Genomic DNA, 26,938 nt, shown 5'->3' on the forward strand with positions numbered 1-26,938 from the left:
AAAGTTGAATATCATAGAAAAAAAAAAAAATTCCCCCGGTAATTTAATTCAAAAAGCGGAACTTTCATATATTCTAGATTACACATAAAGTTAAATATTTCAAGCTTTATTTTTTTTTTAATTTTGATGATTATGTCTTACATCTCATGGAAATTAAAAATCCAGCATCTCAAAATATTAGAATAAAGAGTTTATAATACAGAAATGTCGACCTTGTGAAAAGTATGTTAAGTTATGCACTGTTACTCGGTCAGGGATTTTATCCTTTTGCAGGAATTACTGCATCAACTCGGCGTGGCATGGAGGCAGTCAGCCTGTGGCACTGCTGAGGTGTTCTGGAAGCCCAGGTTGCTTTGATAGCGGCCTTCAGCTCGTCTGTATTGTTTGGTCTGGTGTCTCTCATAGATTCTCTATGGGGTTCGGGTCAGGTGAGTCGGCTGGCCAATCAAGCACAGCAATACCATGTTCAGAAACCAGTTACTAGTAGTTTTGGCACTGTGGGCAGGTGCCAAGTCCTGCTGGAAAAGGAAATCAGCATCTCCATAAAGCTTATCAGCAGATAGAAGCATAAAGTGCTCTAAAATCTCCTGGTAAACGTTGCATTGACTCTCAACTTGAGAAAACACAGTGGACCAACACCAGCAGATGACATGGCACCTCAAATCATCACTGACTGTGGAAACTTCACACTGGACTTCAAGCAACTTGGATTCTGTGCCTCTCCACTCTTCCTCCAGACTCTGGGACCTTGATTTCCAAATGAAATGCAACATTTACTTTCATCTTCCCCATGATTGTGGTTGTGTGTACTGACAGAACCAGACAGAGATTAAACACTCAGGAAATCTTCGCATGTGTTTTGAGTTAATTAGCAGATTAGAATCTTCTCAGGTCGACATTTCTGCATTATAATTCTTTATTCTAATATTTTGAGATACTGGATTTTTGATTTCCATGAGCCTTAAGCCATAATCATCAAAATTAAAACAAAAATGGCTTGAAATATTTCACTTTATGTGTACTGAATCTAGAATATATGAAAGTTCCACTTTTTGAATTAAATTACGGGAAAATTTTTCCATGTCATTCAATTTTTCTAGATGTACCTGTATAGATTAACAACAAGTACTGTGTACTAGATACAAGCTCTGTGGGCATGTCCCAAACCACATACCCTAGTCACTATCGATTAATCCCTAGTTTAGAAGTAACCAGACACATGCTGTAATGGATGAGTAACTGCTTGTAAAAAGTGATATAAAAAAAAAACACACAAATCATGACCTTCACTCAATTTCAAGAGCACTTTAATTTCAATTTAACGGTAAACCCTGTGATATAGACATATTACACACACACACACACACACACACACACACACACACATACAACTGCACAAATACACAGTCTGTAAGTATATATGAACACACCAGTATGTGCTGGAAAAAAATAATAAAGCTAGATTTTTCAGAAAACTCACAGTAATGATTTTTTTAAAATCACTTGTAACATTTTTATCTTTTCACAGCATCAAAACCATGAAAATATTCTTTAAATGTTCAGCATCACATTACAGAAAACAGCGGAGTCAAAAATAGATGTCGAGGATGATAAAGAGGTTAAAGATTAAGGGAAAATCCACATTGTAGAAACACATCACACATCTCTTTTTCTCTCTCTGTCCTGAAAATGTCTCAAAACCTATACAGCTTTACCTCTGACTGTCACAGAGCGCTGACACTGGAGACTCCTTCCATACATGTTACATAAACATCTCCATACTCTGGAGAAAACTTCACTGTATTAACTATTTTTCAAATCCATTTATGTGGAGCGTCCGATGTACATGTCCCTGTGAACGAGCTGTTACCATAGAAACGGTAACGTATCAGAACGAGCGCATTAATATAAACCTTCACTACTGTCAGAGCTGCTGTTATAGAAAACTAATCAACACTTTCTGACCAATCACCATCCAGAACTCTACAGCGACATGCTGTAATGTGTAGCATGCCAAACTGGGCGTGAAAACTTTAAAAAAAAGTTTACGAACGTGACGTTATTTTACATTTTGTGCTGCAATCAAATGGAAATGACTTTCATCTTCTCCTTCCGCTGTAATGGCATTGGCTCTACATACTAATCTGAGCTTAGCTGGAGCTCACTGAGGTCATGCAGAAGGAGGTGAGCGTCCTGGAGTAACACATATCGTACACACACGCACACACACACACACATACACAGAGCTTACACACACACCTTTGTTAATGCAATTAACAGCCCTTGCAGATCAGCAGAGGAGACCCCGCCCCTAATATTCCTTTATCATTATAATAATGCATAACAAATGCATTTTTCTAAAAAACACACACTAAAACGAGTCTTTTCATATCGCGTTACAGGCACTTGAATAGTTTTAGAATTCTGTTTTTAAAAAATCTCTTCGGTTATTTTATTCCTCCCTCCTGACTCCCAGTGAGCCGAGTATCATGAGTTTTCTTTTTTTTAATCCAATATCATCAAAACTCATCTGGAGTATAGCAACACATCTGGATTTATATCATATCTTTCAGTCAATAAGCTAATTAAAGGAGAGAAAAAAATCAATACATACATCACGTCAGTGAATAAGCCGCATTAATATAATGAGCATTCTGAGACTTTGGAATTAAAGTTCTGACGGTTTTTTTTTTGGCAAGAATACGACTAATTATACCCGAGAATGTTGTTTATAGATGTACAAAGATATATAGTATATTGGAAAGTTGTATTTGAGGTGTAAAATAATGGCTCAAAATCTTAAAATCACAGACAGATCTGTAAAATTCTCAATTTTAGTATACGTGCATATTAGAGTTTGGCTAATGCTAAAATGAGAACACATCTGCTGCAATGTGGAAACATGACATTTTTATATTTGCACTAAATCCAGAGCAAAGCTAGCAGGAATATCCCCTCTCTCTCTCTCTCTCTCTCTCTCTCTCTCTCTCTCTCTCTCTCTCTCTCTCTCTCTCTGTCTGTCCTGTCTCTTTATTTTCCTAATCAGAATCAGAGCTCGGTTTTAGCTCTCAGGCTCATGTTGCCAGTGTGATCTGTTTCTTCAGAGTTTGGCGTCCACTGGAAACTGAACCGAGTGACCTTCTCTCTCTCCTCTCTCCGTTCTCGTCTCCCACCATCGCGTTCTCCCTCTTACTCTCTTGTGTAAAAAGTAATTTATGAACGTTCTTATACAGCCAGAAAGGTGTGGACTCGAATTCTTCTCCATGTTTTCTCTCTTGGAAATTAAAAACAAAAAAATCCCTCAGGCCAGCAAACCAAACCAAACCAAACCAACGTCATGGTGACTGGTCGATTTTGATGTCAACTTTAGATCCCTGCTTCATGATTGTTTGCCTCAGAAGAAACCAAACCAAAAGGTGTCCCAAATAGATGTAATGCTAATTCTCTGAAAACAATAAAAGAACACCCATGTGTCAAACCACCATCCCATCTCGATTGGTCCATTTTCTCCATCTGTCATATAAAGTTCTGGTTCTGAATTCTGATTCATATTTTTAAAGCACATGAAAAGCAGTGTACAACAATTCAACGTTCAGGTCAGAAAAACCCAAGCGTTTCATCACATGGCTCCCGCTCTGTAATTGGTGGCTTCAGGTGAATTAAACTGGATTTAATAATTCGGAAAAAAGGATTTGTGCAGATCAAACCAAACCACAGCTGTCCAGATTGGTCCATTATACAATCGCTGATCTCTGATTGGTTGGATTTTCTTTCTCATCCGACGTGAGAAGTCATTCTGACTGGTCTGTGCTGCTGTCCATCATTAGCTCCACTTTGATTGGTTGACATGGAAACTATATTTTCAGCACGTGTCTCAGATGAACAAACAGAGCCAGACTTGTCCCGATTGGTCCGTTTCGCAGGTGTACACGTTCTGCACCTGAGCCACGCTGTAGTTGCTGAAGTTTCCGTCTTTGACGTACGGAGCGGGCTGGTAGTAGCACGTGACATTTTCCACATTCGGGACGTCGCTGTGTTCAGCCAGGGCTCTCACAGCCATCGCAGCGATGATCTCGAGCACTCGGCATCTCTCGCGGTTCATCAGACACATGCTGCTCTCGCGCACCACGTCATGCAGCATGCTTAGGTATGCAAACTTACACTCCTCCTGCCCGACGAAATGGCTCTGGAGGTAGGACTCGAGCTTGCGATGCTGCTCAGATGCACGTGGGAAGTCAATGAAGAAGCGCGAGCACATGTAGCGCTGCAGCAGCTCTCGGTAGATGCCTTTTTCCTGTCGGTTTGGGGCTTGAAAGCCTCGCAGCAGCAGGTGGCAATATTTGAGCAAGCCTCCACCACGGATCTCTTCAGGGTTGTGCGTGACGATGAGACGCTGCCGGAGGTGATCCAGGGCCTCGGAGAAATCGCCGTACACGCTCTCGGCCAGGATGGACGGGTGGAATGAGACGCTCATGAGGTTCTCAAGAGAGCACTCGTAGAACAGAAGCAGCGAGTCCAAGCGGATCTGGAAGGAATCGACGCTGAACTCAAACTGACGGCGCAGAGAGTCGACGAACTTCAGCTCCACATTCTTCCCGCTGTTATTGGACAGAGAGATCAGACTCCAGCGGTCCGAGTCATTACACACCTTCACCATCTTCTGAACATACGCCTCCTGAGAGAGACACAGAGAGAGAGGGAGAGAGAGAGAGAGAGAATTTAAATGAAGTATTGAACTTGTACACATTCACAGATTCAGGTCCTTTAGTAGGTTCTTTAACAGGTTCTTGGCTTTCTGAAAGAGTCCTAGTTTGGAATCTTTTCTGATAGGAAAGAGCTCTGTTGTTCTACAGAAGTCTAGAACCCTTAACATGTCTTTGGTTGTCTCTCTTGGAGAACCCTTAAATGTTCTAAGAGTGTACATAGTAAAGTGGTAAATCAGTGTAGGAATATAGAGTCACTGGATGACGTAACGTTTATGATTGAGACTCTTTCCTTCATCACATGACTATCACATGTTAGGCAACGTGACACAGCAGGAGAGTTTGCACGTCGAGTCCAGAAAGTGGAAAATGTCTAGAGAGAGAGACGTTTATTATTTATTATTACTTGGACTGAATTTTTTCAGTTTGCACTAAACAAAGGTTTGTTTCAGTTTATAAAACATGCATAGAGGATTCGGTTAAAACGCAGACAAGCCTGAAGTGGTGAACTATTCGCTTGTCATCTACACAGAGGAGCGACTTGTGAAAGCAGAACCCAGTGTTTTTCTCTCCCTTATCACTTCCGCTTCCTTCCACATACCCACAAGTTTTCGAATGTGTTATTACAGCATTAAGGTGCTGATAAATTTTCTGTAGCAGCTCTTTAAGCGTCTGTTCTAAGGGTTTAAAGGGTCTTCTTTAAACAGTGGATTAGTTCAACAAACAGACTTCATGTAAAAACCATAATGAACTTTCCTTTGCTTTTACACTATCCGTTGTTACTCAGATGAGGATGGGTTACCTTCTGAGTCTGGTTCCTCTCAAGGTTTTTTCCTCTTAACATCTTAGGGAGTTTTTCCTCACCATCCTCACCACTGGCTTGCTCATTACGGATTAATTCACACACTTAAAATCTGTATCCTGTGTTTATATGTTTCTGTGAAGCTGCTTTGAGATAATGTCCATTGAAAGCGCTATACAAATAAAATTGAATTGAACTGAATTCATCAGGGACATGGATAGCAATGAGCTACATAAATGGATTAAAAAGTGTGTGTAATCATTGATATGGTAATATTTATAGAAGGAACCTCCAGTGTCGAACCTGTGCACCAGCACTGCATCATAGGTAATGCACACAGGAATAACTCCATATAAACATTCAACAATAAAATATTCACGAACATCACGTGTCATTCGAATGCATTTTCTCTGTTCTACCAGTCAGGTGTCTTTCATAAAGTTGTCAATGTTCTAGTAAAATACAAACGAGTGTTTGAGGACGGAGCTGAGTTACCTTTAGCGTGGATGGCGTTATTTTGGTCTTGTTCACTATTTCGGGCAGGAAGTCCAGGAGAGCATCCAGCACTATGTCCTTGACAGTCTGGAAGTCCAGCTCATCCTTGAGCTTGGTGCAGAAGATCAAGTCCAGGTCTTTATATCCTAAGCCGCTGTCCTCGTGCAGGACGTGACTAGCGGCCGAACCGTTTAGCCGAACTTCGCGTACACAGATGTTCTGCTCGGCCATTCTGCATCGCACGGCTTTAACGATGTCCCGCGGCTTCATCTGCAGCGTGGGGAAACTCCATCGGCCGTGGATGGGGATGGACTCAGTGAGGACGGTGTCAAGACGCTTCACCTGCTCCCAGTTCAGCACGCTGCTGCGCTTCCTCTCCTTCCGCTCCTCGTCCATGTCTTCAGAAGATTTTATAATGAGTTTAACAAGGCTCACAATGTCAAAAACCAATAAATCAAACCTATCGCTGTCATTTTTCAATTAAAAAAATAGTTATTAGTAATTTCCTGAGCGAATAAACCGGTCAACTGAATCAATTCTTTTTCATTAAACGCTTTTTAAGCGAATGAAGCATTGACTTGAATAACAAATCCAAACTTTTACAAACATTTTATCATCAGTGGGTTCAATAACAAATGAGAACGAGTAAAAGAATCAATTCTTTTAACTTGTTCCATCTAATCTGAACTTTCCCTCAGTGTGTGTTCAGTGGATCGGTTCAGTGTGGGCATTTCCCTTTCCTTACTTTTTCTCTGTTTGATGCAGGACGGTCTTCAGTGGACATCCTCTACGCTCGCCTTTACATGACTGCAGCACTAGAGAAAGAAAGAAAAAAGTCAGAGTTAATATCTGATTCTGTTTTGGTCCTGTTCCTATTAAAAGAGGGAGTAGAGGGGTGCCAATACTTATTGCAGAGTGATGGAATGCTTGAGAAATGGACATAGAGTGTAGGTACATGTACACAGGTAGATAAACACCACTTAATGATAATCACAGTGTTGAGGACGGAGTGTTAATTACAGCTCTGTTTTTCTTTTTGCTTCATCAGTTACATCCTCAATTACTCCAGGTTTACAGGTTATACACACAGGAAACCACCAACATGTAGAATTAACACCTCCAGTGTAGCATAAACACATAGTCTTCTTCCACATTACTACTACTGAATTAACACACGTATTTAGAAAATAAATGCATAAGTATTCTCACCCAGTGCAGCATTAAGTAGAATTCAGTGCTGAATGAACACATGTAGCGTAGAATTAATGCATATGTTAATTCATGTTTGCAGCATGGAATTAACACCTACAGTATTGGAATAATGTACAGTGTTGGATTAACACCAACAGTGCAGAATTAACTTAGCCAGTTAACACTTCTAATACTGAATGAACACGTACATTATTAAAATAAAGAGAACTGAATTAACACCTACAGTACACGAGACCTATAGTGCAGAATTATTCTGTACTTGAATTCACTTCGCACTGATGAATTAACACGCACACACCGTAACTGTAATTAACACAGTACTGGGTCGACATCTACGGTGTACAATTACCATATGCAGTACTGACTTAACATGTACAGTACTAAAGTAATAAATAATTGTGTAGAATTACTGCAAACACTAATTCATATTTGTAATGATGAATTAACACCAACAACATTCAACACACACTGAACTCATGCTTGCAGCATTTTAATTAACACCTACATCATTGGAATTAATTAACAACTACAGTATGGAATTAATGCATGCAGTATTAACACTCTACACACCCACTGTGTAGAACTAACCTCTGCAGTAATTAACACCTACACTGTAGTATTGATGCAAACAACATTGACAAGTGAACAGTATTGAATTTGACACCTGTACAGTCTATTGATAGTGAGTGTGTGTGTGTGTGTTCAGTGTAAATGTGTTATATTAACACAAACACTGCAGGAGTTAATGCTGTACTAACTTACTTGTACTGTGTCTGTGCGTGTGTCTGTCTGTCTGTCTTGAGTGTCAGTGTGTGTAGAATCATTAACACTTTTCATCTTAACACAAAACATGGCTATAGTTAAGCTGTGTGTGTGTGTGTGTGTGTGTGTGTGTGTGTGTGTGTGTGTGTGTGTGTGTAACTCTTACTTACCTCTGTGTAGTGAGTTCTGTCTCCTCTAAGCTGCTGCTCCACTCATCTGCTCTCTCTCTCGCTCTACTCTTGCAAAGACTGTGTTGAAGCCTGTGATTGACAGCTCATTCAGCCAATAGCGAAGTGGCATCCGTGAAGCCCCGCCTACTTCTGATAAACACGGCTCGGTTTAATTAATTTAAATAATTTTCTTCCTCTATTTCTTTTTGCTTTGCATTAACAGAAATGCATACTTATTCATGGTTATAGAACACAGAGACACACGATTTAGTTAAAACTTATTAAATTATCTTACATTTTTAAAAAGTTACAAATCAGCTATTGTTTACTTTTGATGAAATTATTACTAAATTTAAAAAGTGCGGTGACTTCATTATTGCGTGGAAAATGAGAAACTGTGCTGCAGGGCCCTCTAGAGGAGAGAGAGAGAGAGAGAGAGAGAGAGAGAGAGAGAGAGAGAGAGAGAGAGAGAGAGAGCAATAAAACAAGAGGATTTTACAAAGTAATATTTTTATTTTTACTTTATTTGTTTTAAAATCTAAAACAAAACTTACTTATTATTATTATTATTATTATTATTATTATTATTATTATTATTATTATTATTAACTTTACTTATTATATCAATAAATCACTAGAGAGAGATTATATCAGTATTAGAAAGGGGAAAAAGAAATTACCATTAATAGTCACCACAAATTAGCATAAATTATCAGAACTTATCATGAATTAGCACCATGTTATTAAATGTTGTTCATGTAGCGATACTGATTATCAGAATTCCACAAGATTACCAACATACCATCACAATGACAGTGTGTGTGTGTGTGTGTGTGTGTGTGTGTGTGTGTATGTGTGTGTGTGTGTGTGTGTGTGTGTGTGTGTGTGTGTGTGTGTGTGCATTGTCTCCTACTACAAAAAACATAACAGAAGAAAGTGTGCCGTGAATCTGACCACCACAGCGTTATAAACATCCCTATCAGTGTTACCATCTCTTTCTCACACACACACACACACACACACACACACACACACACACACACATACACACACACACACACACATATACAAAGAAAGAACCAGGTTGTTTTGACAGAATACCTAAAAAAGCAGAAGCTCTATGTGTGTGTGTGTGTGTGTGTGTGTGTGTGTTTGTGTGTGTGTGTGTGCGTATGTGTGTATGTGTGTTTCAGTTTTGAAGTGCTGTATGACCTCCATAAGAGGAACATGCACTTCCTCTTGAAGTTTACTCAGCTTAACCAGACAGAATTGCACCATCATGCCTCTTTAAGCTTTGTCACCCTATTCCCTACACCCTATACACCACACCCTACATCCTACTCACTATACCCTCCACCCTATTCCCTACACCCTATACACCACACCCTAAATCCTACTCACTATACCCTCCACCCTACTCCCTACACCCTATACACCACACCCTAAATCCTACTCACTATACCCTCCACCCTATATACCACACTCTACATCCTACTCACTATACCCTCCACCCTATACCCTACACCCTATACACCACGTCCTACATCCTACTCACTATACCCTCCACCCTATACCCTACACCCTATACACCAAACCCTACATCCTACTCCCTATACCCTACACCCTAAACCCTATACCCTACACCCTTCACCATATACACCACACCCTACATCCTACTCTTTATACCCTAATCTCTATACCCTATACCCTACACCCGAAACCCTACTCCCCATAACCTACTCCCTTCACCCTATACCCTACACCTTATACCCCACACCCCACACCCTATACCCCCCATACCCTACATCCTACGCCTTACACTCTATACCCCCACACCTTACATCCTACTCCCTACACCCTACATCCTGCTCCCTACATCCTACATCCTGCTCCCTACATCCTACACCCTACTTCCTATACCCTACTCCCCATACTGTACACTCTACAATACATCCTACACCCTACACCAGCGCTCTTAGTCTTATCCATAAAGGGCCGGTGTGACTGCAGGCTTTCATTTCAGCCAAACACCTGCTTCCACTTGTTCAATCAGTTCATCTTAGTTTCCAATCATCTATCAATTGTGTCTCCAATTTGGCTGGAATGAAAGCCTGCAGCTATACTGGCCTTTTGAGGATAAGACTGAAAAATCCAGCTATTTAAAATACACTGGAGAATCACAAAGAGAAGAATGAGTGTGAACTTCCCAAACCACCTGCCCTATTCACTATATAGTGCACATACTGTGAACACCATCATCACTCAACTGTGATCCAAAATCATAAATTCATGATAAGAAATAGCACTGAGATTAGGAGAATACAGTTGGGGCACTGGTTGGGATCACTGAGACACTCACTTGGTGGTCCATCATTTTGGTCTAGTGCAGAATGTCACTGAGAGGATACATACAGTTTTTTTTAAATATTTTTTTTATAAATTCATTAAACTTAATAAATTTGTTGTTGTTGCCTTAACGAGTTGACTTAACGAGAGAGAAGGAAAAGTGGAGAAGTTATTATTTATATGGACTGCGTTAATTGAAAGTAAATAAACGAGTGCCTCATTAGTGTTTAATCATGTGCAGTATGTTGTGATGGGAGTTGGTGGGGGGATGGACAGACAGGTTGTCATGGCACCCATGAGAGGAAGTAAAGTGGCTTATGTGTTTTTGCTGAGTTAGTGCAACCTCAGCCGAGTGCATTTCCTGAAACTTTGTGGTTTAACACAAACACACTTTTAAAAAGTTGTTATTTACAGCTTCATCCAAATCATTATTTTGTTAAAAAATCTAACTGAAAATATAGAAGTTTATAGCATGCCCACGATCATTTATTCATTTCTAATAATCTTAATGTGCAGTGTTTGAGTCATGCATACACAAGGGCGTGTGTGTTGAGAATACTGCTGAAGCTCTGACTGTTTAAAAGTCTTTGAACTGCATCTGCAAACAATATTAATAATAATAATAATAATAATAATAATAATAATAAGTATTATATATATATATATATATATATATATATATATATATATATATATATATATATATAAACAAATAAATACATTTTAAATGCAAATATTTTAAGTAGTTTTTGAGATTCCTCTTATATCCCGGCAAGTTGCCAACAGTTACAATTTTTAATTTATTAATAACCAACAAGTTGAACTTTAACTGTTTATAGTTCCATTTAATTTTATTGAACATCTGCAAGACTTGAGTCTTCAGGACAGAGGAGTTTACACTTGTGGTTTATTGGGAAGAGAGAGAAAAGAGAGAGGGCTGGTGAGGGAACGACTGTTTATAGCTGCCATAACGTGTGAATAATGTGGAATTAACTTGTTTCATCCCACAACATTAAATGTAGGAAAAGTATGACGTTCTTTATTATACAACAGTTAGTTCCGGTTCATCAATTTGATTGGTCAAGTGATGTTCCAAGAGTGCCTATACTTCCTTGTAACGGTACTGTATGTATCACTCCGCTCGTCTGGTTCAACGTATAATATTCAACTTCCCAGTTCCTTCGAAGAACTTTAGGTTACTATGGTAAAGTTAGTGACATCAACAGCAGACGTGGCAAACAGTACTGTTCAGGAATATAACTTTTGAGTTAAAATTTGAAACTTTGTCAGCTGAAGAGGAAAAAAAAGGAGGGAAGCTAATTTTACCAGAAGAACCTTTGACGGGAATGTACAAATCCATGTGAGCTAGCTAGTTAGTCATTATAAAGTTATAAAGTAAGGCTTATTTGGGATCTATTTCTGGTAGAGGAGCAAAACTAAACAGGACATTTGTCATATTGTGTCTAAAATGAGACAATATTCAATTTTCATTTCTTGTTTATAGAACTATTGGATAAAAGTTCTGATATATTGCATATTTAGTATAACTACAATCCTGCTCCTGCAATATTGCTTAAATAAATTATATTCATTGATAAATTGCTGTCATATAAGAGGAATAAAAAAACTGCAGGTTTAACACAAGTAGAACTCAATACCAACAGGAACTTACTTCAAACAGGAAGGAACATATTGAGGAAAGGCTATCTCAGACATTTGACCTTGCTCTGACCTTGACCCTGTTTAGATCAAGTGCAAATTCTAATCAGTTCATCTGCTGGTTATAAACATTCCTACAAACATTCAACCACTAGTTAGTGAGATCGTGCTAACGAGAATCTCAGACAGATGCACAAATGGACCACTGGAAAACATAATAAAAAATATGCAAGTATTCATGCACATTTCCTACATCATTTCACACAATAACTGCTTAGCAGAAACATTTAGAAAATCTGAATGTCATTAGATATTAAAATTTCAGCATGCGTGGATTTCTGAACTTTCCAAATAACAATTAATGGTATTTAAATAGTGTAATCCATCCTAAAAATCATTTTATACAGTTAATAGTATTCCGTTGTCATCTTAATAATATGCATGATATTTACCTATCAGTTTTTAGTTAAGTACAGTCCAGTAGAGTTTGTTCAGAGCAGGGATGCAGATTTATAATCAGATTCTGTCTCGCTGCTGTAACATGGTAATCTCATGACCCATAATCAAATATGTTTTCATTCGCAGCTTGATTTATGAGGTCTTAATTGACCTGTTGTGAATTGTAGTGAAGTTTCATTTGTGTGTGTGTGCATGTGTGTTTGTGTGTGTGTGTGTGTGTGATGATTTTCAGTGTGTAAAGGAGCCGCCATGTTAATAATTCGATGTCACTCCCTTTTCCAGTTTAAAGCTAAAAAATTATCCGAACTCTGGAACAACCTCCGAGTTCAGCACTGAGTCATGACTTGGAAGGAAAAACCTTATTTATCTTAATATAAACTTTAATATCACACAGACTGACACGCACACACGCACACACACACACACACACACACACACACACATGCCCACACACACTGCAGGTATGAGAGTGCGGTTTGGGCGTGTAGTTTACCACAACAAAGTTTTTAGTTTTTTTATAGCAGCAATTTTTATTCCTTTTACACCAAAACAATTTGCCTACAATTCAAATATTTTATTTATTAAAGAATGCCATGTCATACTTTTTATCAATTTAATGTTGTGAAACAAGTTAGTTCCTGTTGTCACTTATGTTATAGCAGCTATAAACAATTGTTTATACAACTTTGTACTGAAGATGCGGGAAAACTTAAAGTTACAGCTTTACCTCTGACTCTTACAAAGCACTGACACTGGAGACTTTTTTCCTTACAGGAATCTTCACCATTTTAATGATTATCCCTATATGTAGACCATTCTGAATAAGCTGTTACTGCAGCAACGATAACACATTGGAATGAGCGCAAAATAATGTTTAAACAATTAATAATAATAATTTCAGTCTTACACATGAACAGATGGATTTATATTGGATGACTTCCACAGGGTTAATTCCTCACTGATGGATGGATTGGGGGAGGGAGGGTGGGGGGTGGTATTGGTTACCACCAAGGCTTTTCCTTTAAATATAAGCCAATTTTTTCATAGAAAAGAAGAGGAGTTGCTTCTCTGCTGGCTCTCTAGAAGAGAAGAGGAGGGTATATTTCAGGTCAACGCATGTTGTAGCACAGAGTCATGATTTAAATAAAAGATGGAAAAAGAGAAGGAGGACTGAAGAATGAAATGTGAAGATAAACTATAGAGATAAGCGCCTTATGCTCCATTTTCTTCATGAGCGAATGAGAGAAAAATGTGGCTTGTGTTGAGAAATCTGACATGAAGTAGCAGTTCAGTATGTGATTACTGAAATAATAACACCAGCTCAGCCAGGAGCTCTGCTGTTATGGGGAAGAGCTTTTTCCCAGAAACGTCTGGGAGTTAAACACACATATCAGACTGGAAGATTTCTCTGCCAATGAAAATAATGACATTTATAAATATATATGGAGGCGTTATGGTGCTTGTTCCCTCAGCAAAACGTAGCATCATGTATAAAATAATTGGCTAATATTTGAGTTGTTAGCTGTGTGGTTTTCGCAACTGTGCTAGCATCGTACGCTCTCTGTGGTAAACAATAAGTCGGGTTAGGATCTTTGTTTTCAAAGATCCAGCAGTTGCAGGACTTTCTGACCCCAACTGTACTGTATTTCGCTCAGTTTTGTTAGCATTCCTGCATCGCTGTCTGTTGTGAATCCATCGTTAGCACACAACTGGTTAGCTAGCTAGCTTTAACCTAAAATAAGGGGCTCCAGAGCATTATTCTCAGAGTCTCAGAAGTTCCAGTTCCTGCCCCTTGTGCCACTGTAACCAGTCATTTACACCAGTGTGAAGGTTGGATAAAAGGATTAGGTTAGATGTTAAAATGAGATTTGATCAGGCTTTGTTTATAACAGGCTTTTAGATTAGATCAAGGTAAACATGAGAAATAGATTAGATTAGATTAGATTAGGGTAGAGGTGAGGATTCAATTATAATGGGGTAGAGGTTAAGATTGAATTATACCAAGGTGAATATTAGGATTAGATTAGATTAGGATTAACTTGTACCTCGACTTAATCTAGTACCAGTTTTAAGGTAGAGACTAGAATTACATTAGATTAGATCATCATAAACATGAAAACGTACATTAGGATTAGATTATCATAGAGATTAGGATTTGATTATATATTAGAAAATATCTAATCTAATGCTAATCTCTGTGATAAATATTAGAATAAAGATGAGGATTAGACTGCTATAGAGATCGGGATTATCATTCAAAAAATGTGAGTATATTGAGATAAGGATTAGTATTAGATTAGACTAACTCTCTCTCTCTCTCTCTATCTCTCTCTCTCTCTCTATCTATCTCTTTTAAATTTTATTTGTTAAACATCTGACTAATGGGTTTACTACCCCTAAAAGCTTTTTAATGTGCTTTTGGGAAGTTTTGATGATCTGAGACACTCTGAGAGAGTGAGTGTGTGTGTGTGTGTGTGTGTGTGTGTGTGTGTGTGTGTGTGTGTGTGTGTGTGTGTGTTAGCTTCAGGAACCCTTCATTAAACGGTATGTGTATTCACTAACCAACACAAGTGCTCCTCAGTAAGAGGATGTTAGTTTACACACACTTTTAGGATCAAGCTTCAAAGCTGTCACTCGTCTAAAGTTCTCAGGAGCTTATAGTGTTTGTGTGTATGTAAAAAGTCTCTCAGAAACACAGGAAGTGATCTGTCTTCCTATCTGTGGTTGTGCAGTGTAAACCAAAAGCCTTTCTGCAAACGAAAACAATCACTAATGTAAAAAAAAAAAAAAAGAAAGAAAGAAAGAAAAAAAAAGAAAAAAAAAAAGCCCCAGAAAACTTCATCTCTGTTCATACTGCTTACAAACCTCCTTACTTATGTATCTCTGCCATTAGTTTGGTCCAGAGTGCTTTCTTTCATAAAGACCAAAAAACAACAGCTGTTTTATGGAATACAGCACGGTGGTTTCAGATCCAACCTCAATATGTACAAATATGAGAAGAGAAGTGCTAATTACTCTGATTATTCCTTTACCATTCAAACGACCTCTGCCTGATTAGCATCTAGCTAACGTCTTTTCAATACACACTGTTGATTTTATTATAACGATTGTTATAGTTCCACAGATTGGGGGGGGGGGGGGGGGGGGGGGTTCCTCATGAAAATAAAGAAAACCCTAGGATCTAATTCAAGTGGTGGCAATTTTATTTTAGAGATATGGGATAAAGTCAAAAGTCCTCATTTTAGATGTGGCTGGACAGGGGCTCAAAGATAAATTTGGGATAAATGCAGGATAAATTTGGAGCTCACTGACAGAAAATATACTAACAACACACACCCAAGTTATCTGTGTGCATTAGTGTAAAGTTGTGTACAAAAATAACAAAACACAGGTTTTTTTTTTTTTAACTGAAAAATCGCTAGCTGGTGTCCTATTCGTGCTAGTATGAGGAAAATGGCGATGTGAACACTGTAACCTTAGCAACGCTCTTAGCAGTCCTGGCTAGTATAGGCTAACTAACTAAACCTAGCAGGCTTTATAGATTAGATATATTATTATCAATAACGCAGATGAAATAAAGGTTTGTATAACTGCTGAGGATGAAAAGGAGGAGGAGGAGGTTTGGCTTCGATGTATCTTTGGAGGCAGAAGAATCCAGAGAATTTGGAGGAAGATGATTCAAGCTGCTTGTGTCACAGAGACTCTCATTTAAAGTGAGACAAAAACGTTGCTCTTTATTTGTCTTTCGTTTCTGATTTTGTTCCTTATGATGAGTAAAGTGTGAGAGAGAGATGTTTCGTGTTGCTTGGACGTTGTTTTTGTACACTAAGACGAGTTTTCTTCACGTTAAACCCTGCAGCTTTTCTGATGAGGCGCCGGATTCAATCGTTTGTGATTCGCGAATCGATTCCCAAAGAGTCGATCCAAAAGAACCGGTTCACTCCCATATCCCCATATCTCGCGTTTGGCATTGATGTGACGCCTGAGTTGCGAAATCTGGGAAATCTGCAGTTCAGAGAAGCTCAGAGGTACGTGTTTAACTTCTTTTACTCATCCTGTATAACTGTGTCTATTCAGAGAATTAGGGACATTTGTGAAATGATGGCATTGTAGAATAGTGATTTATTATTGGAGGCAGTGGAGACTCTTTACATCCTTTATGTTCGCTTGCTTTAGTTGGATTCTGCACCTCATCCTCTCACAATCCCATGAAATAAATATATACATTTGTTACATTTTTAAAAAGTTGTAAAAATCATCTCATCAATATTGCACATTTAACTGCAGTTATTTACTGTAGCTCTCAGCACTTCCCTTACGGAAAAAGTCACATGAATTAACAATCAGATCATTAACAGCAGGTGTGAATTTTACACGTGGTTTTCAGACGCGCTTATACACGTTTCACACGTTTATAAACACGCATATATAGTTGTGTGTTTCCCCTATGATTGGTCATGCTTTTAAACAGGACACATTGTTCATGTGTGTTTACCTGTGCAGGGTCAGGGGCATGAAATGGATAAAAGCACCTGCACATGTTTTTCAGGTGTGTCATTAGTTCACAGAAAAACTCGTATTTAATTCACACTATACCGCACAACATTTTTACACCACATTCACCAAGACGTCCTGCAACAAGGATCCAATAAAATGTTATTGTTTAATACATGTGAGAAGCTCCAGCTTTCACTCCAGCTGCCTGCAGTGTGTGTGAGAGACTTCTTACTTTTGTTACTTCCTTTGTAATCCATTAACACATTTTTCTCGACTACACAGCATTTCTTACAAACAGCTGCCAAATCTCTGATTTCACAACTTTTTCATAAAATTATTTTATATATATATATATATATATATATATATATATATATATATATATATATATATATATATATATATATATATATATATATATATATGTCAGCCTGGCCCTAAATGAACACCACAGTCGATTTGCTTTAGGTGTTTCCAACAGCGTTCCATAACCTTTTAGGGAACTCTTAAAGAGAACCACACAGTTCCTGGATGAGTTCCTGTTCTGTCATCCTGTTGAGACTGATGTGGAAAGTACCACAAGCATGCAAGAGTTATTTAAGTGAAAAATACAACATGGAGGAGACTCACATCTGGGTTCTAAACTTCTTTGGAGAGTTCTTGAGCAAGGTCCTGCAATGGAAACCTGCCTCTTATAGTCACCAACCTGATTTTAAACACGGAACCGACTTCTTTTTGTCCTGTTCAGCTTATGCTTTCTCATGGTCTTCTCATCTCTTTCTCTTTCAGGTTGAGGAAGAACAATGTTTCATCTTTCTCTTTATCTCCTGCTCACCATCACTCCCTTGGTTCCATTTTCATTTGCAGTAAATAAGGACCTCCACAGCTGGAGTGGCAATAACGTTCCTCTGCTTGTGGACAGGAACACGGTGCAACTCCCGAGCCCCACATTCAGTGATGGAGAATCTGGAGAATTGGATGCAGTATGTGGGATCGAGTGCCAGAGGAACCTACCAGAACCTGGAACCACGGAACTGGAGCGTCTCCTCGCCTACGAGACGTTTTACGAGAACGGAACTCGGACTCTGACGGAGGTGGAGTTGCAGGATGTGAGGAACACCTCGTCCTCCTCTCTCGCCGTTCTCTCACGCAGGAAACGGGAGGTGTATGGCACAGACGGGCGCTTTGTCATGGCAGACAAGCGCTTCGTCACCAACTTCCCATTCTCGGCGTCAGTGAAGCTTTCGATGGGGTGCTCTGGGATTTTAGTGTCACCCAAACACGTGCTGACAGCGGCACACTGCGTCCATGACGGTCGTGGATACCGTAGGAGATTAAAGAGGTTGCGTGTGGGTGCGATGAAGCTACGGAGAAACACTGGGAGGAGGAGGAGAAACAAAATGGAGGGAGAAAGTAAGAGGAAACAGAAGAAGAGAAAAGGAAAGAAGAGGAAGAATCGGAGCAAGCAGAAATCCTTTGAAAATTCCAAGCAGGAATTTCCACGGCTCCGTTGGACACGTGTCAAGCAAACGTACGTACCACGAGGCTGGATAAGTGACGTGGGAAAGGAGGTGACGCTCGATTACGACTATGCCCTCCTGGAGCTGAAGCGCAGCCTCCTGATGAAGCACATGGATTTGGGTGTGGTCCCACATGTCACACGGATCCACTTCTCCGGTTTCGATGATGACCACGCGGGGAAGATGGTGTACAGGTTCTGCTCGGTGATGCAGGAGTCGGGCGATCTGATGTACCAGCACTGTGACGCACAGAGAGGCTCAAATGGTGCAGGAGTGTACGTGAGACTCCGTAAGACACCTACGAAAGCTGAGGGGAAATGGAGGAGGAAAGTGATCGGCGTGTTTTCGGGACACAGGAGCGTGAAGGAAGGGAACGGCACACAGGTGGACTACAACATAGCAGTGAGAATCACGCCGGCAAAGCTCGCCCAGATTTGCCTTTGGATCCATGGAAAGGCCAAGCAGTGCACTTCAAACTGAGACAACACCGTCAATGTCGAGTGCTAAAATTTCTTCCAGGTGAAAAGCAGAATTTATGCAGTATTCCACTTTATCACAAATGCAGTCCATCAGCCACATATGTATTCTGTTCTTTAGTTAGTGCACATTTATACATTTAAACCTGAAAGTAGAATTACATCAACATCTTTATTACTTCCAGCTTTCTGGTACAATTCCGCGTTTACCCTGAGCTCACACTCGCAAGTGACCAGCTATCATTCATTCTCTATATGTTGCTAACCAGAGACATTTAAGATTCTCTCAATTTCATGCAAATCAGGTATGACTCACTAACCAAAAATCAGCTCAAATGATTTCCTCAGACCAACCCTACAGCACACGCGATCTGACCTATCTTCAGTTCCTCTCTCACAACTTTAGTTCCTACCTGTTATTGGTTCCTGTTTGACACAAATGCAAGAAAAACCTATCATCATCTTGGTTTAATATTATCCTGTCACACAGAACCTTTCATTAGAGACCTTACGAAGAAATAAATCTTTTAAGGAAGTATCAGAGATCGTTGGTGACTGGCGAATGTGTATGCTGCCAGTACATTTCGCTTGATTTCCTAATCTGCCAATGCAACTTGTCGCTCGCTAGCGTGTATGTAGGGGTAGGGACTTACAAAATGCAGAACACAAAGGTGCGTGTTTTTAAAACGTCATTTCTGAATTCAAACATTCCACCTCAGGTTATCTTGTGTGAAATACCAACATGCCATCTTCAGCTACACTGCGTAGTTTAGCTCATGTTTATAAAGGACAGGAAGTACCACTGTGTAGTATATCACATAAGCTCATCACACAGTCAAAGATTTCAGAATCAGTGGGCTTCAATTTGATTTGGGACACGGTCACACTACAGTAGACACTTCAGTGTAGGGCGTGTCATTTTGAACACTGTATGCATCAAAAAAGATCTCAAGATTATTATTTGAATGCATTTAGGAACAAAATATTTAACAAACAAAACTAAACAAAAAACCTTTAAGTGATCGTTAACATTGTGTTCACAATATTGATACCAAGTTGTACAGAAGTGACAGTTCGGTCCTTCCTCCCCCTCCCCTTTTTAACTTCATAAAACACAATGAAAAGAATTATGGGAATCCCTTCTCTGAAGACACACCTTAGGACACCATCTTTCAAAGTGAACACTTTCTTTTGTTCCTAGATCAGAAATGGTGCCTACATAGGGGGTCTCCTCTCAAACGGAGCACAGGTGCTGATATTTTGTTTACATTAACCATATTATCTTAAACATATCATGAACCGGTGCTAAAAAAAAACCCCAAATGTTAATTCCAGAACATGGCAAAAAGGGTGCTTTTGTTACCTAATATAATTATGCACAACTATTACATTTTAAGTCTGGTTAGTATATAGCTTGTGTTTATTTAGACAAATGAATTGCATGAATAGGTGAATCAGTCGTACACAACCACTTCCTGTTTATTTCCTTAATACAGATCAGAGAAAGGGGAATACAGGTCATTATAGGTGATTTATCAGCAAGCTATGTTGCTGCAGTAGCAAAAACAAATACAAGCTAAGTGCATGGGCTAAGCTACAACCGCTATAACATGGGATGTTAATAAATACGGAGTGGGCGGGGCTTTACCCCTCCAGAGAGCCTGACTGAACGGCGTCCTGGTACGAAGACCCGCCCTCTTTAGGCTCAGGGAAGAGTTTGATGAGGTCGTCGATGCGCAAGATGGTAATGGCCGCCTCGGTGGCGAATTTCAGGCTCTTGGTTTTGACCATTGTGGGCTCGTACACACCCGCCTGCTTGTTATCCCTCGGCTTTCCGTTCACCAGGTCCAAACCGATCCTGCGTGCGCACACACACACGGTTCTGTTTAGTTTTCACATTGCAGAAGTGTCTTCCAAACGAGTCACAAACGCAGACAGCAGTCCAAAATCCGTGTTAGTCCAAACAAGGACAAAGATAAAGCACACACAGTTCACAGTGACATTCTGGCATCTATTAAAAATGTTGTTGGCTCGTTCTTGTATCTGTAAGACTCTCTTTGAAATTATGAATCACATTTAAATTGTGTGTGTAAGAATCACTGAGCCATGAGTTTACTGTTTTAATATAGGGTTAGGTTAAACATTTTAAAGATTTGAAGAGTCATATAGAAATTGAGTCCATTTATTCACAATCTATTTCTATTTGCATATTGCCTGTTTAAACATTTGGAGCTTTTGATATGACACTTTGAATCGACTCTATGAATCTATTCGATTCTTTGAAAAGGCTCAAAGTTCATTTAAACAGTTCTACACAAAAAATCAAATAGATTCAAAGAGCCAATTAAAGAAACACATAAATAAAATCTAACAGGTTTGCAATTTGATTTCATGAATATTGTTGTATTTGATTACATGCAACTCTGAATTGACTCTGAATTCATTAGTCTGTGACTCTTTGAATATACTTGTATTTGATTCTTTAAATAGACTTAAAGAGTCACGTGTAAATAGAACCAAATGGTCAAACAATTATTCAAAGAATCACATAGAAAGTGTTACATCCAAATCTATATCTATTTGATTCCTTGAGAGTCACGTATAAATAGAACCACATGACAATGCTCAATAAATCAAATAGAAAAAGATTCAGAATCACTTATGAATAGATTTGCATAATCAAATACAATATTATGCAAAGAAGTTAATTGACTCAACGAGTCAAACAGTTCCGTCAATATGGAAAAGGGTCAGTGAGCGACACGTTTTTTGTGTTGTGTAACTCACCACTTGAGGTTTTTGCGTTCGGGATTGACCTGTGCTTCATTGTGAAAAGCTCGCAGTTTGGCCACCAGATCGGTGGAATCCTGCGCTGCGTTCACCGCCAACGTTTTAGGGATGACGAGCAACGAACGAGCAAACTCTGCAATTGCCAGCTGCTCCCGTGAACCCTACATACACACACAAACACACAATTACAAGACAAATTAACTTCATTCATCTCACAATTTCTACCCTCCCTCAACAAAAAACATACATGTTGCTGCATAATCATGAAATTCTTAAATAATGAAAACAAACATGAATAATTCCAGCTGCTTTCACTTCTACTCCTACTAGACATTTTTATAACGAATTAAAATACTCAGACAGGTCACGACTTCTGTCATGTGTATTATTAAACAGTGCTTAAAGACAAATATGAACCAGTTCACAAATTCAAATGAACAAACCATGAAACAAAAATGATTTTTGGCATGTTTTTACACACACACAGCTGGTTTGATGCTCACCATGCTAGTGGCGTAGTTCTCCAGGTAGATGGACAGAGCCGCCTCCACAGCGCCCCCTCCTGGAACCACGGATTTGGACTCCAGCACCCTCTTCACCACACACAGTGCATCATGCAGCGAGCGCTCCATCTCGTCACACATGAAGTCATTCGCTCCACGCAGGATTATAGAGGCTGATGTGCGAGCCTTCGTACTAAAAACACACACACACACACAGTGAGAGTAGTGTTAAAAAATATCACTAATATAGAAGTGATGCATGTGTGCAGTATAAGGAGCTGTGTTAAGACATCTGGCTCTTACTTCTTGATGAGAATGAGCTCGTCATCACACACCCTATCCTGAACAACTTCTTCCGCCTGACCCAACATGGCCGCCTCGAACGACTCCTCACCTTCCAGGTTGGACAGAGATGAGCAAATGGTGGCTGCACAGGAAAATAAATAAATCCTTTATGACTCTCAGAAGAAAATTGAATGAAAACATACATAAAACAATATAATAAATAAATATAAACTCAATGAAACCAAACTAAAAAAAAAAAAAAAAGCTTAAACTTGGATTTAGTTAATCAAGATTCCACATTTCCTTCACCAACTAATATTACAAAAAAGTCTGGAAAGGACTTAAAATAATATTTTTTAAAAATGGTGCAGAATCACTTCCTGAGTGGACGTGGCTTACCGCCAGTTGCCTTGGCAATGCGTTTCAGGTCTTTCTTCAGCACACGGCGCACTGCCATGGCTCCTGCGTCCACAAAGTACTTCAGGCACATGTCATCAATCCCACCGGTCGTCAGGACAACGGTCGCCCCCGCCAACAGGATCTTCTGGATGCGCTCCTTAGTGATGTCCGACTCTCTGAAGTGGAGAGATATACAACAAACTAAACACACAGTTTTGATTTTTATCACCTACAAGAAATTAAAGTCTGTTTTCTGGAAGGTTCTTTGTACTTTACATTCACTGTTAAATCACACAAGAGTTGAAGCTGATAATTCACCTTATAATTTAGTGTGCAAAGAACTAAAGTGTGTGTGTACGGCCCGAAGACGCAACAGACACGCAGTAGTGTGTTTGTATGTCTGTGCACAAGATTTCAGGTCAACTGATTTATCCCATGCGTATAACTACACACACACGGTCAGTGTGGCAGCAATTGAAATGGGAATGAACACACGTCACTGTGTGTCGGAAATATTCTCTCTTACACACACACATACCTCTGTCTGATCTGGTCAAGTTTCTCTGGGTCGTTGATGATGACTTGCACTCCCATCTTCATCTTGGTTTTCTGCAGACTAAAGTCCAGACATGCAATCTTGGCATTCTGTACCCTCTTCACCATCCCTGCACACACACGCGCACACACACACACACACACACACACACACACACTTAAATAAAAACACACAAATCCTTTTCATGTTCACTACCTTCTGAAATGGTTCCTTCTGGAATCCTTTCTGAAAGGGTTCCACCTAGAACCAACCTACCAACAACTAAGAGATCTAGATTTGAGCTTTTTTAATCAATCATCAACAGCCCCGTTGTCCCAGGTCATGTACTCTGATGTGACAGCAATGCTAAAGTACAGTTTTATTTAACATGACAAGCACAATGTTTCTCAGTGTGAAAAAGTAATTATTCACTCATCTAAAAGGAGTCATTTTCACCTGAACAGAACAGAAAGGTTAATAAACGGGAGTGTGTACGATTCGAAGCACAACAGACACACAGGGAGAGAGTAAGTGTGTGTGTGTATGAGGCATTGAGTCAGCTCTACTTTATCCCATGCGTATAACTACACACACACAGTCAGCGTGGCAGCAATTGAAATGGGCGCGCACACACTGGGCTGGGAGATTACGATCATGACGGTGGTGTACCTTGCGAGCCGACGGTGCAGTTGAGGGCGTAGCCGTTGACGAGGATGCTCTCCTTCTGGCTGCGGCCGTGAGCCTTCAGCACGTTCACGGAGTTGATGGGGTAACGAGCCACGCCTTTACCGTCCACAAACTTCACCGCCATAGCAGCATCCACCACCATGTTAGCAAAAAAGTCTGAATCACTGAAGGGTCATTGGTCAAGGGTCAAACAGGGCTCACAGTGTTTACACACAGTGTACACATCAGCATTATAAAACGGCTTAATGACGAGCAGCAGACTATCAGTACATTCTACTGTGTGTGTTTGTGTGTTATAACACACAGGAGCAAAGAGGATACACTCCGATGATCTTGGAGGACATGGAGGTCTTAGCAGCGTTGACCAAACACTCACGGCCCAAATCATCTGTTCCGATGGTCAGATTCTCATTAATGTAGCGCACCGCCTCCCTGAAACACACACATGGAGAAGCAATTAATCAGTATAAAATGTACAATGCATTAAGACCAACCTGAAATATGAACGTAAGAAAACTAGGTACATTTTCTTTAAATAATAAAAAACCAAGTGAAATGAAACTCAATAAAACAAATGAAGCAAGAGTGGAGAAATGAAACAAACAAGAAAATTAAAAAACGAGAAACAAAAGAACAAGAAATAATGGACAGGAATGAGAAGGGAAAAAAAACTCCAGAAAAGTATAGAAACATGATTAAAAGGAAAATCTAAAACAAGAACAAAAAAAAAAAAAAAAAAACAATAACAAACAAAAGCAAAACCAAGAGTAAACACACAAAGAAAAACTGATGCAATAAAATTTAAATTTATACAAAAAAAAAACCAAACAAAAAAACCTGAAGATAAACATTAAAAAACAAGCAGTGGAAAATTAAGGTTGAAAAATAAAAGAATAAAAAGCAGAAAATTAGGTTAAAAGCAAAAAAATAAACAAGAATAAAAAAACTAAAACAAAGAAAAGAAGCAAAGAGCAGAATTTTTTTTTTAAATCAAAAGGAAAATAATGAACGAGGGAAACAAACACGAAAAGGGAAAAAGACTAACAAATGGATGTAAAAACGAGTGGAAAAAATGAGTGTGTGTGTTCTTACTTGCAGGCGAGTCTGTATCCGCTGATGACGGAAGTGGGGTGGATCTTCTGCTTCACCAGTTCATCTGCACTCTTCAACAACTCTGCAGCAATGATCACCTACATACATACACACACCCCAACTTAATGTTGACGCTCAATTAAAGGAGTTATTTGTTTGATAACTTGCTTGTGGTTCATGTCGTATCAGTTCATATAGAGACATCAGGAGAGACGCAACAGCCTCTTCAGACACCGATACACTTCCTCTGTCCTGTTAGCATAGCCATGCCCACTGATTAGTGACAGGGGGTGGTACTAACACAGGACACACACGCGCACTATCTATCTCAACACAAACACCACCTGATCACTGAGGGGAACGTCTTACCACGGACGTGGTCCCGTCTCCGACCTCTTGGTCCTGCAGTTCTGCAAGTTCACACAGCACTTTGGCAGCAGGATGTTCGACCTCCAGCAGCTTCAGGATAGTTGCGCCGTCGTTCGTGATGGTCACGTCCTAAACAAAGAACCAATCCTGGTTATTTCGTTCCAATGTCATACAAAATACATCTGTGTAGTCTGACGTGAATTACGACCACACGAGCTCTGTAACATGATGCAGTGCAAACTGTACAAGGACGTGTTGAACAAGATGATTATATTAAAAACTCACTCCAATATCGTCCACCAACATTTTGTCGAGTCCTACAGGACCCAGCGAGCTCTTCACGATGTTTGCGATGGCCGACGCAGCCATCACTGCAACGCAAAAAAGGTTTATTTAGTTTATTTCACGCACACTCATTAACTCACAGAGCTCCACATCCACATGTGCACAAACTTATATTGTACACTCATCACTCACGTCATATACATTTCTACCAAATTCCTTACTGTGTAAAGAGTTCCTACATGTCTTCATGTTATTCTCACATCCTTAATAAAACATCGCGAGATTTCACGATACTTAGCCATAAAGCCTAAATGAACATGACTAAGCTAGCTAAGTGGCCGCGACTTAAAATAACGGGCGTAGCCGGCAAACAGTGAGCTTAACTAACTAACTAAGTAGCCTACACTCCACTATATAACATGTCAAAAAATTTAGTTTGTCTCTTCGCTTTCTTTTTAGTCAACATTTATCAACGCGATTAGCATCCGTTTCTAGGGAACCGCATGTGAGGCCGGCGCGCGCATTAGCTATCTCTTAACTAATATTTAAAATATATATATATATTACCATTTATTTAGCTTAGCTAACTTTAAAAGGAATAATTTGTTCACTGTGCGTGGTTAAACGTTACCGTTTTGAGTCCGCACGGACTCGCCGGTGCTTCTCTGCCCCAGCACGTTTAACGGACCATCCAGCCCCGACATCTTGATCCGAGAGAAGAAAGAAGGAGCCGCGCTGCATTATGGGTAAAAGCTAACCGGAAGTAGCGTTATCTGGAACGTTCGAGTAATCCGAACCGGATCATGGAAAGCGTTTACATTAACATCGTGCTCGTATGTAAAAAACACAAACACACCCTAAAATTGTATGTTTGTTTTTAGTTAAATGTATA

At 39.6% G+C, this 26,938-nt stretch overlaps 3 protein-coding genes across 5 annotated transcripts; 1 reads left to right on the forward strand and 2 right to left on the reverse strand.

The window, feature by feature from the left end:
• Positions 1–1,290: 1,290 nt before the first annotated feature.
• tent5ab (terminal nucleotidyltransferase 5Ab) lies at positions 1,291–8,242 on the reverse strand. 2 transcript variants are annotated; one of them, XM_017486636.3, is made up of 4 exons: positions 8,145–8,242; positions 6,746–6,815; positions 6,001–6,398; positions 1,291–4,675 (listed from the first exon to the last, which is right to left on the reverse strand). In XM_017486636.3, the coding sequence occupies exons 3-4, from the start codon at positions 6,394–6,396 to the stop codon at positions 3,875–3,877; spliced, it is 1,197 nt and encodes a 398-aa protein (XP_017342125.1). In that variant the 5' UTR covers positions 6,397–6,398; positions 6,746–6,815; positions 8,145–8,242; the 3' UTR covers positions 1,291–3,874. The 2 variants fall into 2 exon arrangements, with proteins under 2 accessions (XP_017342125.1, XP_047016533.1); XM_047160577.2 differs by lacking the exon at positions 8,145–8,242 and adding an exon at positions 7,210–8,121.
• A 7,943-nt stretch (positions 8,243–16,185) lies between these two features.
• LOC108275719 (inactive serine protease 35) lies at positions 16,186–20,743 on the forward strand. Of its 2 annotated transcripts, XM_017486638.3 has the most exons (3): positions 16,186–16,321; positions 16,468–16,636; positions 17,895–20,743. In XM_017486638.3, the coding sequence occupies exon 3, from the start codon at positions 17,909–17,911 to the stop codon at positions 19,103–19,105; it is 1,197 nt and encodes a 398-aa protein (XP_017342127.1). In that variant the 5' UTR covers positions 16,186–16,321; positions 16,468–16,636; positions 17,895–17,908; the 3' UTR covers positions 19,106–20,743. The 2 variants fall into 2 exon arrangements, with proteins under 2 accessions (XP_017342127.1, XP_053542074.1); XM_053686099.1 differs by having other exon boundaries at positions 16,262–16,636.
• Positions 20,556–26,821, reverse strand: tcp1 (t-complex 1). Its single transcript, XM_017486637.2, has 12 exons — positions 26,678–26,821; positions 26,047–26,132; positions 25,762–25,890; positions 25,393–25,490; positions 24,622–24,732; positions 24,283–24,464; positions 23,617–23,743; positions 23,079–23,254; positions 22,698–22,821; positions 22,395–22,587; positions 21,889–22,052; positions 20,556–20,959 (listed from the first exon to the last, which is right to left on the reverse strand). Exons 1-12 carry the CDS (start codon positions 26,748–26,750, stop codon positions 20,746–20,748), a joined length of 1,677 nt encoding a protein of 558 aa, XP_017342126.1. The 5' UTR covers positions 26,751–26,821; the 3' UTR covers positions 20,556–20,745.
• Positions 26,822–26,938: the final 117 nt, after the last annotated feature.

Source organism: Ictalurus punctatus, chromosome 15 (assembly GCF_001660625.3).
Source record: "Ictalurus punctatus breed USDA103 chromosome 15, Coco_2.0, whole genome shotgun sequence".
Lineage (NCBI taxonomy): Eukaryota > Metazoa > Chordata > Actinopteri > Siluriformes > Ictaluridae > Ictalurus > Ictalurus punctatus.

Excerpts from the sequence above, each read along its gene's own strand:
- tent5ab (XM_017486636.3), bottom strand. The coding sequence starts at position 6,396 with ATGGACGAGGAGCGGAAGGAGAGGAAGCGCAGCAGCGTGCTGAACTGG. Across the intron at positions 4,676-6,000 it reads TAACGCCATCCACGCTAAAG|GAGGCGTATGTTCAGAAGAT; the intron begins GTAACTCAGCTC and ends TGTCTCTCTCAG.
- LOC108275719 (XM_017486638.3), top strand. The coding sequence starts at position 17,909 with ATGTTTCATCTTTCTCTTTATCTCCTGCTCACCATCACTCCCTTGGTT.
- tcp1 (XM_017486637.2), bottom strand. The coding sequence starts at position 26,750 with ATGTCGGGGCTGGATGGTCCGTTAAACGTGCTGGGGCAGAGAAGCACC. Across the intron at positions 23,255-23,616 it reads CTTGACCAGATCAGACAGAG|AGAGTCGGACATCACTAAGG; the intron begins GTATGTGTGTGT and ends TCTCCACTTCAG. Across the intron at positions 22,053-22,394 it reads AGAACTACGCCACTAGCATG|GGTTCACGGGAGCAGCTGGC; the intron begins GTGAGCATCAAA and ends GTGTGTATGTAG.